A 17,500-nucleotide genomic window follows, 5' to 3' on the forward strand; every position below is an offset into this window, starting at 1 on the left:
AAGGTATACCGCAATGCATTCTCAATTTTCATGATATATTCATTAACCTTTCACATGCTAGATTGATGGAGTACATCGAACCTGCTCAAGTGTTTTGTTGTTGCGTGTTTGAATCGCCTTTTTATTGACTTACTATCTTTGCAAGCAAGAGATGTTTTATTCCTCTCTCGTCTCTTCGATATCTAACAGTTTACCTCTAAAGTGGAACACATTGCATGTTTTTTGAATTTCAAGTCCTGGTAATCAATCTCCGAAGAGATCAACAGCAGAGAGAATGCAGTCTATACTTCTGTTTGTGAGCAATAGAAGAAAGTTCACCGTATTCTTGTGGATGGCCTCGTCACCTGCTATCGGGTTGTTGATGCTTATCGGGGCTTGTGATGTCGTAACAACCCTCCAAACCAAACAGGAAATTAAACTAGCGTGTCCCAGCATGCACTCTGTCTTTTTCATTTCAAAACCGTGTTTTTATTGATATCTCTAATGAAAATCACAGGGGTCAGTCTGATAGTGGATTGGCAAGAGACCTCTGCGAGCAAACATGTCCAAATCATCTGATTTCAAAGTTAAATTTGTTTTGTCTGTATGTGTGTGTGTGTGTGTATATGTTTTTGATGTTGTATTTTCTTAAAGCTAGCAGTGGCTGAATGACTTGAGATCCCAATCTTCAATCACAAAAACAAATTTGCCAATTTGAGTGGGCCCTTTGGATAGTCTCATGAAGAGTCGGACAGAGGGGGGAGAGGTTTCAACACTCAGTCAGACTCATTTTTACCCAGACACACATTACGTTCACTCATGCCACTCACCTTTGGACTGACGGGCAGTGGTAGCCCTTATCCCCTTCCTGCATAGCATTCCTAGAGACCTGAGCCAGATGGGGTCTAGGGTCCTCTGCTATCCAGATTCTTGGAGCCATTTTGGTGCCATTACAGAAATCCGAAGATCCGTAGTGGTATGCTGTATTCTATGTCTATCTGGGGAACAGACAAGTCATATGACACTGACCACAAGTATTCTTCTGGTAATGACCAATATGTCACACAAATTAGACAAGTGATCACCATAATATGTCTCTTGTTTTCAGTTTACCTCTTACACCACCACCTCCACTCTTTCCCTTGTATGAACAGTCTGTCAGGTGTTTGGTGTGACATTCGGTGAAGGTCAGAGGCCTGCTGCACTACCTGTGTGGGGGTCTAACCCACAGTGGGCCCAGAGCCAAGCGGAACCTGAACCTGAGCGCCATGATCACAAGGCTCTCGTGTGCGGTACCGGATCCAAAACAAGCGTGTTGATGCTGCTGACAAGCTACGCCAGCAACTCTGGGCTTGGGTTCAGTGGGCTTCATGGTGTTGTTGTTGTTGTTGTTGTGGTGGTTGGACGTCTGACACGAGGCACAGTGTGTCAGAAAGCCCAGAGCCTCCACCCATCCAGCGTTGAAATGCACCACTCCCCTTCAGGGGCGCCCCAGACAGGAAATCATCATCGTGTTTGACGTCTGCTCTAATTTTACATGCTTGTGAGTTCTCTACCGGTGGCTGAAGCTGTCAACATTTTTTTCCCCCACCGCTTTCCAGAACTTTCTCTCTCTCTGAGCTGACACACTTACTGTAAGGTGAGAGAGAGAAAGAGAGAGAGAGAGAGAGATCCCCTGAAAATAACACCTCTCAGTTTCCTCCTTGGATGTTAAAAACCTTCCAGCTGACCAGCCAGCGTTGGGTTTGTGGTTCCCTCTTTGACGCGCTCTCCTGCCTTTTCTTCTCCCTGTCGCCTTGCCAGCATTAACCGCGGCCAGCAAATCATGCCGCGAGGAGCCCTGCCAAAGTTTTAAATACCAGAAAATAACACCATTTACCACATGCAGGGCAATTATTCCTGTGAAAAATGACCCAGGGGTTTTTATTTGTGATAACCCCCCCCCCTCCTCTCTTTCTTTCACGTAGAAAGGCAATGCACAGCCGGCCCTTTCACGTCTTCAGCGAAGCTTCATTAATATTTATGACCTGCTTTGCAAAGAAACACTGATAAGCACTGGTTGAATATTAAGTTTGACTTTATTTAAAAATGCATTAAAAATATTCGCCAAATTAAAGAAAGCGGAAGGGAAAGGCAAAACCCCCTGCTAAAGAAAAAGGTAAAGAAAAGCAGAGGCCACTTTGTAAGGAGGTTTAATAGTTGGGTGTGAAGTAAGCAGAGAGGGGGGAGGGAGAGGCAGGGAGAAAGGAGGAGGCCTTTGAAACCTGTAGGGAAAGGAGGGCAGAGAGGAAGTTAGTGTGTAAGAAAAATCAGTGATTTAGTGCTCAGGACCTACTGAAAGACTATGGTAATGGATATGACTGTGATGCTGCTGTTGACTGTCTGACACCTCAGGATGCAGGCATCTCTCTCTCACCTTCGCTCTCTCTCTCTCTCTCTCTCTCTCTTTCTCTCCTTCCCTTTTTCTCTTCTCTCTCTCTCTCAGTGTGTGCTCAGGTAGAGGAAGTGAACCTTGAGTTGTCCGGCTGTAAGCTGACAGAGGATGCTCCGCGGGGGCCATAAATATGAATTAGTGGACTGTTTCTACGTGTGAGAAAATGTGAGGCCATAATGTTCCTCCGAATGAGATGTCTATCAGCTGTCTGCCGAATAAAGGGCTCCTCTATCGCCCAGCGGCTGCGTTTAATTTGAATTATGGGCTTCACACATGGAGTGCAATTACTGTGTGCAATGTATAATTCATGCACACTTCTAATTAAAGTCACAGTTAACATATATATTATATTTACACTTCTGCGAAGTCCCCCTCATCCCCCACTCACCTCTGCACGCCTTTTTTGAGCCTCTTTTATTCCTGTAGTTTCTCATGCTAATGCCTGTTCCCCGGCTACACATTCTAAAAGGCCCTGTGAACAGGGAACCCTGCATATCTGGGCCCCCGGCAGATTCAATGCAAGTCCCCCTGGCTTTCTGCATGAGGAAGCCTTTTGGACGGCGGGGTCGCATTCGATACCCATAGAGAGGGGAGAAATCCCCCACAATGAGTTGAAAGTCTTACTTAACCTCTCAATGAGGACATTAAGCGGTTCAGCTTATTATTTGTTTATCCCACACAGACTATTTTGAAAAACCAGCCCCATCCTTTTTTTTTTTCTTTTTTTTTTAATCTTTGATGTGTTTTGATACTCCGGGAGCTGTGCAGCCTGTGCTTATGAAACCACATCAGGAAGTGAAAGAAAGCTAAACACTTTTATTTATTTATTTATTTATTTATTTATCTATTTACCCACTTTACTTATTTTAGCTGAACTCCAGATGAATGGAGGACTTGTAGTTCTGTTGCTCTCTGGGCCAATTTTCTCACCCTTCCCTCCCTCCCTTCCTCCCTCGCTCTCTCTCTCTCTCCCTTTCTCCCTTCCTTCCCTTTAAGCCATTTCATCAGAGGCCATGCAAATCCAATTCACCCCTCCTCTGTCGCGGGGCGACGGAATGGCCCTGCGCTAGCTAGGCTAAACCAACAAGCTGGCAACTTGTTCCATTTCTGACACAAGGGATTGATTGGACAGGTGTGATCACGGGGCAGTTACTGGTGAATAGTGGAATGGAATGGGCCTGGATGGCGATGACTTCAGTCCTCCACTGAGAGTCCAACACAAAGACGGATCCTTCCCCTATTTCTTGCGCCATCTCTCTCTCTCTCTCTCTCCTCCCCACATAAAGAAGGATCCTCTCCCTCTTCCCTGCTCTCTCTCTCTCTCTCTCTCTCTCTCTCTCTCCATCAGTCCAGATTCAGTAAGAATCTTTCTGCACCCCAACCCCCCACGCCTCCCCCTCCCCCTCCCCCACCCCCTGTACCCTCGGCCCTCTCCTCTGCCAGCCATTGAGATTAGCTCTTGTGAAAAGGCAGAGCCATGCAGAGAGCACTTTATGTGATATAGACGGCAAGAACACTCCCGAGAGTTCACCTCTCTCCTCTCGCCACGCATTGTTCACAGAGACCCATTTTCCTGAACAAAGTGCGCAGAAAAGAGAAAAGGGTTCCCTCCTTCCCTCTCTCTCTCTCTCTCTCTCTCTCCCTCTCTCCCTCTCTTTCTCTCAGATTCCCCTTTTTGATTGCAGACCTCTAAGGACGTACAATAATAATATATTCCCTTTTCTGGCAGTAGAGGGATTGGGGATGGGTGGTTGTAGAAGCTGGATGGGTGGAGGCACGTGTGTGTGCGTGTGTGTGTGTATGTGTGTGTATCTCCTATCCTCGGCTAGTGCCTATCTCTGCGCGGTATCGGGCCGGGGTGTCTTTGCGGTGGACGGAAGTAAATGGATGTGCATGTCTCCTGGGCTGGAGTGATCTCCCTCGGATGTAGGGGTTAATCGGCAGGCCCCTGAGCGATGCGCTGCCTGCCAAGGTCTCCCAGGGCCACCTGTCAACCGATGGGCAGTCCGTCTCATCACCGTGTCAACGCTGGCCCACGGAGATAGAGAGAGAGGGAGGGAGAGAAAGGGTGAGAAAGAGAGAGAGAGAGGATGAGAGAGAGATAGAGAGAGAGAGGGTGAGAAAGAGAGAGAGAGGATGAGCGAGAGGGAGAGAGAGGGAGGGAGAGGGGATGGCCGGACTGGTCTCCAGTTTTCCTTCTCTGCTTTCAGCACCTCCGGCTACGCCTTTCAAATCACATGTCACGTCGCCCTGGATAAACGGCTCGCTGACACACACAACAACAATAACAACAAACATGCACAAGTATGAGTATGCATGCAGAACCCCCCCCCCCCCCACACACACACACACTCAGACTTTCATATTTATTCATGAATGCACACAAGCACAGGCCACATACTGTAGGTTACACACACCACATGCTCACACACAAGTGCACATATATTCTTGCACTCTTGCATACACATACACACACACACACATGCACAAAAACTGCAGAAAGCCCATGTTGTTTTGTTTGGACTTGTACATCCAGCATCTCCGCAGTTCACCTAGTTGTCCTCACGTGATTCAAGGAGGCCTCTTGATCAAAACAGGCAGATGCGTCTCTGACATTTGGACTGAGAGTCTCAGTCTTTTTCCTTATTTTCTTTTCGCCTGAGCCTGTTGCATAATCATTAGGTAACATTTACCGTCGACAGGTGACGGGGGTCGAGAGTGATTGCACTGGTACTGTATGCTGTCATTAGGGGTACGCATCAGTGCCGTGTGTCAAATGTCAAGGGGAGTTACTTGATCTCGCTGCACGTCATGACACCAGCCTCATGAAATATATTGCAAATTATCAAAGCGCCAGTCAGCCTCAAGACTCTCTCTTTTTTTCTCCCACCATCTACTGTTTTTTTTGCTTTTTCTCACACTCACGCTTCAAGCTTATGACTCTTCTTCTTTTCCAAATCCTTTGCCATCCATCTGTGTGTGCGTGTGTGTGTGTGTGTGTGTGTGTGTGTGTGTGTTTTCCCTCCAACATAATCCATATTTAAGGTGCCATAGCAGACGGAGGTGGTTAACGCAACTGCAGCTTGGGATAATTTTAGCATCGTTGCTACCAGCGATGCAAAGTAGAGGGAAATTGCAGGTCTCTAAAGAGTTATGTGGTGGCATGTTTTATTAAGAGGTTGTCAACTGAATGAGCGAGGAGACTTGTTCTGGACCTCTAGGCTACTTGTATGCTGCTGAGCCACACCTTGTATGATCGGAAACGTGCAATTACATGTTAAAAAACATGAATTATTTGTCGTCGTCGGTGCAGCTGTTTTTGAGACATCTGTAGTATTTCAGAGGCGGGTGAGACTGGGGAAGGGAAAGAGTTAACTGTCTCGTGTTGGAAGTGTAATGTCCAAATGAAAAGGCTGGCTGTCCCCTTTTGACGTCTCGTTTTGATTACCTGTCTGACTCTTTTCATTCGCCCTTATTTCGCTCTCGTCTTTAGATTACCTTCATTGATGATTTCAAATTTACCATCTGTCACCTTGTCAAGTCCCACAGCCTAAATACTGTTTACACTGAAATACCCGCTTTCTCTCAACTTAGATAAAGGACACTTCACCCCGCACTTTTCCAAAGCGGCCTCTTTTATCTTGTCCTTGACACCTGAAGAAAAAAATCTATCCTGTCTGGTCAACACATCCGAAAATGTCTACAAAAGAAAAAACTTCTCCAAGCCATACCACTCAAAACCTGTCTGGTCCAAATCCAATGCTGATGCCTCTCAAACTGCAGAATTAATTTCTGTCACGAGAGATCTGCACAGGCTGGTCTGAGGCTGGCGGCCATTCTTCCTGTTAACTCAGGCCCTGGTAAAGACAACCAAGGGTAGTGTATGTGTTTGCGTGTGTGTTTGTGTTTGTGTTTGTGTTTGTGTGTGTGTGTGTGTGTGTGTGTTTGTGTATCCACCCTGCTCGTAGAGGATCAGTGTTTGTGTTTTGGTGAGCGCCCCGGCTCCTGAAATGAGTCATCTCTTCCCCGCAGCCGTATGCTCGTGCGTCGAGTGCAAGCCCTCGCCAGCTCCATCATTTCCCCAGCACCGCCTGCCCAGCTCTTCCACTCCTCCCAGCCCTACCATGCCGTCATCATCATCCCTCCCTTCCCCCTCTCTCTCTCTCTCTTTCCCTCTCTCTCTTCCTCTCTCTCTCTCTCTCCCCTTCTCTGCCTGATGCTACCTCAACCTCTCACTGTAGCCATTTAGAGGCTGTGGCTTCAGGACCCTGGCTGTCTGTAAGAGCTTGTTTTCCTGTCGTTTAAAGCCCCTTTGAAGCCTCATCTCCCTCTCTCTCTCGCCACCGTAAGCATCCTCCTCCATCAAAGGCACATGGGATTTTTTTTCCGAATTTGATAACATCATATATTTTTGTTTGTGTTGAGTGCAGCAGATGCAGTACACACACCCAGGCGCTCGAAAAATAAAGAAAATACACCCGAATGGTGGTGTCTGATTTGTTCCGGATATTTCCGGGCCATATGAAAAGCGGAGAATGAAAATCAACTTCAGATGATTGACATGCGTAAATACAGTACTGCATAAATCCATACGTAATACGTTGGGAAAAGGCACTCCCCGATGTTTTTATTTTCACCAGGGCCGAAGCGTAATCGGCGACGGCGAAAATGACACCCCCATGCAAATGAGGCGAGGTGTTTGCCCTCAAATATGACCACAAAAGGGAGAGGAAAGATTATCCTCTAATTGGAGAAGAAGCCATTTGGCCTGGCGCCAGTGTATCAATGACTTGCTTTCTCTAACGCAATAGTCCATGATTGTCATTTTCTTTTCCTTTTCTTTTTTTTGGGTTGGTGGTGAGGTAGGGGAGAGTGGGGGGGCTTCTCATTAAAGCAGAATGTGACGCGGCCACACACTGACAATAATTACAGCCGGTCCTCTACTTGAAGGCATTTTGAAGGTAAAAGGAGGGTGCAATCTCTCTCTCAGGCCTGATCTTCTTCATCCCTCTCTCTCTTTCTCTCTCTGTGTGTGTGTGTATCGCTCTCTCTCTCTCTCTCTCTCTTTTCATTCTGTTTCTCCCTCTGTCCCTCCTCTCCTCACCACACCTCCCCCAACCCCTTCCCCCCCTGCCGTCTCCTCCTCCCTCTCCTTCCCTCCGTCTCACTCTCATTCACTCGCCATGGCAGCCGTGCAGACACACTCCTTGCCACCGCATCACGCCGCAAATCAAATATGACAGCGTGCATTGTAGACATAATAGAGACTCGGGCCTGAGAGTTCCACTATACACACATACAAATAGCCCGGGGCTTAATTGAACATCCATGGCCTTGACCTGAACTCCACTAAAAAGGCCTCGCTGATGGCTAGAGGAGACTCCATTGCTCCGGAACCGAAGCCATTGCGGCCGAGGCTATTGAGCCAAGTGTGCTTTGCTGCTCCGTAATGTCCTGGCTCGGACCAACCCAAATCCATTCAGCCCTTTCTATTTTTCCCCATGTCTGTAGCCATCACCGGGCGCCTATCCTCGGTGAACCGTCTCCGTCCACCTGTTCTTTTGCAACACCTCCGGTCCAACCGTTCTCTGTTAGTCTCAATATATTCACCTTTCTTCTCGTTGCTCTCTACTCACAAAGACTATGATGGCAGGGTGGTGGATTTCATGCCCTGGTTTTGCCATACTCTAAACTGGCATGGGGTTTAGCATAGAGAGAAGAGTACGGTGAGTTTGCTCAAGGGTATCAGTCAGGTGACACCGTGTCGCTTTCAGTCGGCTTTATCACTGCTGAGTTGTGGCTGTCGGTAGACGGGCATGAAGTTGTCCTCAAAGCCAGCTGGGAGTAAGTGTGTGTAAAGCTGTGTATCGCTCTCTCTCTCTCTCTCTCTCTGTCCTCTCTCTCTGTCCTCTCTCTCTCTGTCCTCTCTCTCTCTATCTCACTCCCTCTCTCTGACTCAGGGGAGCTGAAATGATATCGTCTGTGCATCTGCGGGGCCGCTCGCTGTCTCTTTTGAATAATGGCGCTGATAATTTTCCCCCACTCAAATAAAAAGAGTGCCGTTCAACTTGAGCAAATAGCCTGATTGGGGAGAGCTGAAGGTCACTAAGACTGCAGGTGACACAGCAGTGAGTCACTCGCTCACACACACACACACACACAAATAACACACTCTATAAGCACACTTTATACCATCACACAAAAACACACAAACAGCTCACTGTTTCATAAAGACACACACGCTCACACCCATATTTACATACAAGCACACACACACATACACAGACACGCGGACATACACACACTCATGCAGCTCGATCCGTCGTTTGGATCTCAGTTTTAAAAGGAGATATGTGGTTTTTCTGCCTTTCATGTTGCCTGCACTTTAAAAGGGTGCAAATGAATCTCTCTCCAAAGCCACGCGTGAAGCCAAAGCGATTCTATCAGCCCGGCACCAAAGTCTTCCACCAAAACTCATTTTCTAAGGTTGGCAGTGAGCGGCTCACTCAGAAATCTTAATGAGAAATCTCTCATATTTTTTTTTACGTCCTGTTAATTTTTTTGTCAAAGGCGCCTTCAAATTGACACGGAAGAGTGAAAAGGAAAAAAGCTGTCGGTGTACATTTCGGCGGCACGCAGCAAAAACCAGCATCTTGTTGTTTGACGAGAGCCGAAAATGTTCCATTTTCCATTCCATGCTGCCAGGACAAGCTAATAGCTCGCGGCTTCCTCGGGTGCCAGCGAACGACAAAAACGGCCTACAGGTGCGCGCTAACAGATGAGACGCTAACCGCTTCGCTCGTCAACAAATCGCTGTCATTAGCGCCTGGTTGGCGCGCCTCAGCACAGCCCCTGCCCACGTCCCTGTTTTCCTCCGACTGACACCCCCGCATCCCAAGGCTGGGGCGCTTCAGAGGCGCATCGTTTTTCGGGGGTTTTTCCTCTCAGTACGAGGGCGTCAGACGACACACCACACCTCACATCACTCTGCACACACACACACACACACACACACACACACACACACACACACATGCACACTCACGCTCCGAGCCTGAATAATTTGCACTTTACCCCTGCAGCGTTTTCGGCAAACCATCTGCATAAGTGTCATTCCCTTAATGCAAACTAAAGCGGGGAGCGGCGCGGTGTTTCAGACGTCGGTGAAGTGCTTCTGTTTCAGGTAGAAACACACCACAGTGGCTGGGGGATGACAGTGAAGAGGTCTTTCAGAGCTCAAGTAATAGAAATGCATTCGGTAGTTTGACTGATAATCAACCTGCCATCTGTATCCCCAGTCAATAATTAGTTTTTCAAATGATTCATTTTCAAGGCTGTGATTACTAGGGAGAAGACTGTTCTCCTACTGACAGGACTGTTGTTTATTTTGTTTACCTGGGAAAAAAAAAGATAAACAGAAAAAACACAAAACATTTCCTTCTCCGTGCGTCTTCTCTATTGCGTTCTCTTGACCGCAGGGGTGATTGTTTTGAGCGTGTGCAAGGTTGCGCTGTGTGCACTGTGTAACAAGGCTTCCGTCCGTCTGCAGGTGCATGTTTGTGTTAGTGTGTACAAATGTTTGATTATGTGTGCGCTGTCGTGTGGGTGTATGTACATGTGTGTGTTTGCCTCCGTGAGCGTGCATGTGAAGAGTTCTTTCTTGGTTTGTCGGCGTCCATGTGTGGTGCATGTAAGCTAGGTGTGTATTTGTATGTGGTGGGGTTTGTGTGTGTGTGTGTGTGTGTGCACTGTTGAGTGCTTTAGCTTTATGGTTAAAGCATTTGTGTGTATGTATGTGTGTGTGAGTGGGTTTATGTATGTTCACATGTGTTGTTATTTCTATTGTGTCTGTGAATGTGTCTGTGAATGTGGCACTGTGTTTATGTATGTATGTATGTGTGTGTGTGTGTGTTTGTCTATGTGTGTGTGTGTGTTTGTCTATGTGTGTGTGTGTGTGTGTGTGTGTGTGTGTGTGTGTGTGTGTGTGTGTGTGTGTGTGTGTGTGTGTGTGTGTGAGAGTGGCAGTGTGTGGCGACTGGACGGATGCTGTGGCACTCTGTCACTCTGTCCTGGTGCTTTGGAGCTGTGGCTGTGTAGTGTTTGATGTGTGCACTGGCAGACTGCGCTTAATAATTCATCCTCTGTGAGCTCGACATACAGAAGGTGTACCCCACCTCCCCCCATCATACACACACACACACACAAACACACATATACACACACACATACACACACACACACACACACACATAAGCACACAGGCACACACATACACACACAAGCACACACGTACACACACACACACACACACATAAGCACACAGGCACACACATACACACACAAGCACACACGTACACGCACACACACATAAGCACAGAGGCACACACATACACACACATACTACACACACACACACACACACACACACACACACACACACACACACACACACACACACACACACACACACACACAGGCAAACAGGCACACGCATACACACACACTCACACTCACACACACGCTTTTCTGCCCCCTCCCTTTCTCATACAGCATATAGAGAAGGAAAAAACCTATGCAAACTCACAGAGACGAATCAGGACTTGGCAAACAAAACTGCAGTTTCCCTCATCTTATAACACACTCCCAGTTCATCACTCTGCATCCCCCCTCTGCTCATGCCTGCTGAGGAGATACATACATAAAAACTTTACTGTGCAGTTTATCTTTATTATAACAAGTGTATTTTATTATACGTCAGCAGTACACCTTCGTGGTTGACCCCTCCGCTGTTGGAAATAATCTTTGCGCGGATAAACGTTCTTCTATTTTTACACTCATTGCTGAGCTCCGGATGGAAATGACTCGTCCGTCTCTGGGATTGGACCATTTGGCCCCCGCCCCAAACCACCACCCCCCCCACCCCCGCACACAGCCCTCCGCATCCCCTCCAATCCCCCCCACCCCCCACCCCCAACCCCCCGTTTTCAGCTCAATTGGGCACCAAAGTGCAGCCGTGCATCTCGCACCCATCTCATAATAACAGATCAATGGCGATTCATGAATGTCACGGTGTGTGAAAACCAATCGCCTGCCGGCCGCCGCCTTCCCATTACGCCCCATCATGGCGTGTCAAGTATTGTTACGGGCGCCGGTGAACAACCCTGGCTCTGTCGATGTGCTTGACTGATAATATTTTCACTGAAATGTCAGGCGGGCTTTAAAGAACAGCGTCTGATCCTGCCTGCCTGATGGGGCAGGGCCAGATTGGACGGAGCTGGATGTCGAGCCAGTGTGTTGAGGGTTCTGTTTGTGTGTGTGTTTGTGTGTGTGTGTGTGTGTGTGTGTTGCCCATGTGTGTGTCTGTCTGTGTTGTGTTGTGAGTGTGAGCTTGTGTTGTCGTGTTTTTATCTGTGTGTGTGTGTGTGTGTGTGTTGGTTTGAGTGTTTTTATGCATGTGTGTTTTTTTTTGGCACTGCAAGCCTGTGTGTGTATGAATTTGGAGAGTTTTGTGTATAAGTGTGGGTCAGTGTATGCCTGTGTGTCATGTAAGTGCATGCATTTGTCTGTCTGTTGGCATGTGAGTTTGTGTGTTGGCATGTGTATGTGTGTGTGTGGGTGTTGGCATGTGTGTGTGTGTGTGTGTGTGTGTGTGTGTGTGTGTGTGTGTGTGTGTGTGTGTGTTTGTGTGTGTGTGAAAAGGGCTCCCAGAGTGAGGTGCATTGGACGGCTGCCAGGATTGGTGTAGTGCTTAATTATGCATGTGGATGGTGCATGCAGAGCAGGCGTTCACACACTCCACTGTGTGTGTGATCTATTGTGACTGCTGCATCTGATGGCCAAGATACTCATCCAGCTGTCTCGCCTTTTTTTCCCCTCTCCTCCTCCTTTCTTCCCTGGACACTTCCTCTCTCTGTCTCTCTCTCTCTCTGTCTCTCTCTCTCTTTCTTTCTCTTTCTCCTTCTCTATCTCCCCCATGATGTACAGAGCTGCCTACTCAGACTCTGTTTAAAGCATGTAGTTAGTCTATCTCCTGTCTTATAACAGCAACACACTTTGTGACCACAGTGTGAAAAACGATGTCCGTTTGCCTGATTACATTCAATCATTTTCACCTCAAGCCCATTGCATCATCATCCTCGTGACGGCATTTTGCTGTATCAAACCGCTGTGCACTCTCTCCGTTGCGTGGGACAGACGTCACCTCAGGGCACATAGGAGGATGCAGCCCGGGCTGTGACTGACACAGCGCCGGACGAGGCCCTGATCCGGCCCATATGTGGCTCTGCCCCCCGGTAGTAGAGCCACGTCTGATCAGGGTCAGGTGCCTCATCTCGTCTGTGCAAGCTGCCCCCAGGGCTTTTGACAGGAGGCGGGAGAGGGAGGCTGTTAATCTGGCCACACACACACACACACACCCCTCTGAAACGAGTAAGGGGTTAACCACATGGTCTCAGTCCCAGCGCGCTCGCGCTCCGTGATTTACGGCTTCTGAGAAGGCAGCAGTGGAAAAGGGAGGGGTTATGTGTGTGTGTGTGTGTGTGTGTTTGTTTGTATACGTGTGTGTGTGTGTCTGTGTGTGTGTTTGTGTGTGTGTGTGTGTTTGTTTGTATACGTGTGTGTGTGTGTGTGTGTGTGTGTGTGTGTGTGTACGTGTGTGTTTGTTTGTATACGTGTGTGTGTGTGTGTGTGTGTGTGTGTGTGTGTGTATGTGGAGAGAGTGGTTTGGTCTGGTTGTTGTTGTTGTGGTCAGCCCTGTGATGTGTGCTGGTAGAGCCTGGTGATAGCCGGGGGTTGGTGCGGGCCCTGTGTTATTGTAATGGACTCGCGGCTCGCCAGGAAGAGAAATTCACCTGTAAATGCCACTCACCTCGCTCGGCCAGATGACATCGATAAAAGCCCCCCTTAAATCACGCGTCCGGGGACCTTACCAGCCAATCCGGGAGTCAATATAAACTCCCAATAAACATGCCAGTCCTCCCTCCACCCCCCCCCCAAAACGACACAGTGGGGGTTTGATGGACCCTGGTGAGGGGGGCATTCCTCCTGTCGAGCTGACCACTCTTATTAATCAGCCTCTCACGAGTGTGAGGACACAGACCCTGGCTCCTTTAATCAGAAAGGGACTTCAGGTCTTCTCCCGTGGGAAAGAGCAAGGGCTCGTAAGCCTGCTTGTTCTTCAGTTCACTCTTCCGTTCATTTTCTTTTTTCATTCTCTACCTTGCGTGTGGATTGAGGGAGGGCGGGAGGTGTGAAGGTGTGTGGTGCATTCTTGCTCCTCTGTCAGTTTATGACGAGTGAGGGTTATTTTCTTCGCCTCAGGGTTGTTTGGCTGCTACGCTACACGCCTACAGCACACTTGCCTTTTTTACTGTGCATCTTCCAGCAAAGAAGTGTTGAACCTAAGCCCCCCTACACACACACACACACACACACACACACACAAGTGTGTTGAACCTAAGCCCCCCTCGAGTCGAGCCCCTTTCCCTGTGAGGGTCCCCCAGACTCGACTACCTGCCTCTGCAACAGGGAACTCTAAGGCGCGACCCCAGCAGACCCTCTCCCTCTTTCTCTCTCTCCCTCTCTCTCTCTCTCTCTCTCTGTCTCTCTTTCTCTCTCCTGTCTCCCCCCCGCGCAGTGAGGTGTCCCTAAAGCCCAGTGCCTATCTGATCTGACAGGGGGCCGTCAGCGGAGAGAGACGCCCCTCCTCAGCTTATTATCGACTTGTCCAAGCGAAGCTGCTCTGCGTCGGTCGGGGATCCCTTGCGTCGACATGTTTCGGTTCCTCACCTACTCAACCCTCAACCTATACCCTGACACCTCCCCCTCCCACCTCCAGACACACACACATTTACTTCCACACACACATACACACACACACACACACACACACGCACACACACACAATTCATTCTGTAGGTCTAGTTTAGTGAATTTCCAAAGAACAAAGCCCTTACATATGTTTCCCCCACCCCCCCAATCCGCAGGCAGCTTTCCTGAAGCAGTGGAGTAAGACCTGTCTAAATCCAGACTGGGATTGGGGGGTTTTCCCTCTTAGTCCCCGCTAGTCTGAAGTGTGTTGAGAAACAAGAGCAGGGTCAGAGCATGCATGTAGACATAGAGAGAGAGAGCGTGAGAGAGAGAGAGAGAGAGAGAGAGAGAGAGAGAGAAAGAAGGAGGGAGAGAGAGAGGCCATAGGCAAGAATGACACATGTTCAATCATGGGGCCAATTCCCCTGGAAATTGTCTAAAGGCCACTTCAGAGCATTTTTATGGACTACAATGGGTGCGGCAGGATTAGTTTTTCCAACAGGTGAAGAAAAAAAAGTGTATCATTTCACAAAGAATGCCCCTTCGCGCCGCCGTGTAATATAGTCTACTTTGAAAAATGGGCCAAATCTCTGTATGCTGTCTGCAATTTACCTTTACAGCCATGAAACAAAATACAACGTGCTGCCATTCAGGCTGTGTGTGTGTGTATGTGTGTGTGTGTCTGTGTATGAGAGAGAGAGAGAGAGAAAGTGTGTGTATGCATGTGTACCTGTGTTCGGCAAACTGCATGTTGTGTGTGTGTACGGGTACTCCACACACTCTTGTAATGTGTGTATCGGCAACAGCAGTCAGCCCGAGACAGAGGGTGATTGTGCGGCCTATTGCACTGGCTGACGCTCACTGAGACTGCTGGAAATAAATTCCGCTAAATGACATGTGGCCTGCAGAAGTTTGTAAATAGCAAGACATCAATCTTGAAGAGATAGCGGCGGTACGGTGTACAGTGCCGTGGCTCCATTTTTTCCTTCTCTCTTTCACCTATAAACGCTCCCTCCTTCTCCTTCTCCTTCTCCAGTTTGTGATGATCTCACTAACAGCCTGAACAGTTTAATAGAAAATATGGAGAGCTCTTAATAAATAAAAGCCATATAGAAGACTCTGTGTGTGTGTGTGAGTGTGTGTGTGCGTGTGAGTGTGTGTGTGTGTGTGTGTGTGTGTGTGTGTGTGTGTGTGTGGAGGCTGAGTAGGTGCCTTGTCTTGTCGCTCATTTTCACACAGAGGACTGACAGAATGGAAGGCGGCCAAATAATGAGACACTCAAGGAGCTGTTACCTCACACACACACACAATCAAGAACAAAAACTTCCATCTCTTTAAGTACTTAAAAGACCAAGTTAAGTGAATTATTGAAAACCCTTTCAGAATCTCGTACTGTTCAAAACAGAAATAAGCTACTATACGCTACTATACATCAAACTAGAAAAAACTAAAAAACCTCGCCATAACCATATAATAATAATAGGCATCGTACCATTAAATATCAAAAAAATATCAAAAAATAAATATCAAATTTAATCACAAATAAACACACATTTTGCGTTTTATGACCACAGCTACACCAAAAAATATGTTGCAAAGGTTTTTTTCTTCTAAAGTTTATGAAATGAAATGAATTCAATGTAAGCACATAACCTGTACTAGTCATTTTCACCAAATGTCTCTTTCAAACCAATGAAACCCTACATGGCTTACATTATATGTTGATATTTGATTCAGTGTGTCATGCATAAACACACATCTGGGACTGCCGATATGTTATGATAATAAACCACATTTTCCTGCACTAGATCTATTCTAAGATTTGATTAATACTGTCTGATGAAACTGTTGGATCAGGGGTTGAGGGGGAGGGGGCATTTGATGACACCACTAACTCTTGACTTCCTTCACCGCTTTCACAACTTTAAGAGATTCTCACGTTCTTCCCCCACAGCGATCCCTATTGGGAGAGGCCAGCTAATGCCAGCTCCTGTTCAGCCTCTAGGCCCAAGACACTACACCTGGGAGGGCAACAACACACTTCATCACCATGGTAATTTCATCCCTTTCTCCCTCCCTCCCTTCCTTCCTTCCTTCGACACAACCCACCCCGCCTCCACCCAACCGCCACTGGCCGGAGCCAGCTGCGGGACATCCCCTCACTGTTCCAGTGCCGGGCCGGCAGCACCCAACTCTGGCCCTGATCTGGCCCTCATCTGGCCTGGATCTGGCCGGGATCTGGCCCTGATCTGGCCCTCATCTGGCCGGGATCTGGCCCTGACCAGCTCCAGGGTTGTTATCCTTTAGCGAATGCGAACATGTCAACACATAGCGAGACAGTTGCATCATCCCCCATGTTCTCTTTTAGTCAAATATGAATGAGGTATTGCATTGGCCCAGACTCTCTCAGAAGAGGTTGTTTTCCTGTGCAGAAACTGTACTTGTTTAACCATGCATGCAGCCCACTTCAGTAAAAAGCACACACTGTGTATCCTCTCACACACAACTAGGGATGCTCTGTGGGACTGGATTCACTGGGTTTTGTTCTTCTTCGAATTTTGATCTGGGAGTAAAGAAAAACAAAATGTGTCTGTTTAATTTATCTCAGCCTCTGACGTTTGGTGCTAATAAGCCTAGAAGTGCTGTGTCTGGCAAGTGTTGAGCTTTTTCATTGCTGATTTGAAGAATGTTCTTCAACCTTGCAAACATGGCATAAAGCGTTTAAGTCATTTTTTATTTCACCCCCGTGATTCAGTATAAATCTGAACAATACATAAATGCATCTATGGCGTTTTTTAAAATCCACTGAGTAATTTCACACAGCTTTTTTTTTTTTACAAGGGCGTTGAGTTAATTGATCAAAAACAAGCACGGTTTGTTATGAGGAAGTGCTGTTCAAATGAATCACTCCTGGTCAACAAAATTCACTGTGTAATGGGCTTATTAAGTCCAGCTTTATAGCCCTGCGCTGGATTGATCAGCTTCCCCAGGAGAACGGCTCTTTTCTTCTGTGTTTTGGAACCTGTGCAGTGTTATCAGCCATCAGTGAAGATGAAAGATGTGCAGGAAAGTGTTGATTTGTTTGATGAAAAAAGGTTCCTCATGAGCTGTAGCCAGCGGTACCAGAACCAAACATGCACAAAGGCTTATAAATAAATGAAATGATCAAATAATAAAGATGTGTTTTGGCCTATCAGAATCGGAGTGTCCAGGTTCCACCAAGAGCACGATAACATTCTCCACAGAACTCATGACATGATTTTGTGTCTAACCTTAGTA

At 47.5% G+C, this 17,500-nt stretch overlaps 1 protein-coding gene across 3 annotated transcripts in view; it reads left to right on the plus strand.

Annotated features, from left to right (window-relative positions):
• The window catches only part of LOC105899592 (neuronal PAS domain-containing protein 3), a 259,062-nt gene that overhangs the window by 37,303 nt on the left and 204,259 nt on the right, over positions 1–17,500 (plus strand). For all 3 annotated transcript variants that reach the window (XM_031579734.1, XM_031579735.1, XM_031579736.1), the window contains exon 2: positions 16,176–16,274. In XM_031579734.1, the coding sequence (XP_031435594.1) occupies positions 16,176–16,274 (99 nt within the window). The remainder of the gene's footprint in view (positions 1–16,175; positions 16,275–17,500) is intronic.

Source organism: Clupea harengus, chromosome 14 (assembly GCF_900700415.2).
Source record: "Clupea harengus chromosome 14, Ch_v2.0.2, whole genome shotgun sequence".
Classification (NCBI taxonomy): domain Eukaryota; kingdom Metazoa; phylum Chordata; class Actinopteri; order Clupeiformes; family Clupeidae; genus Clupea; species Clupea harengus.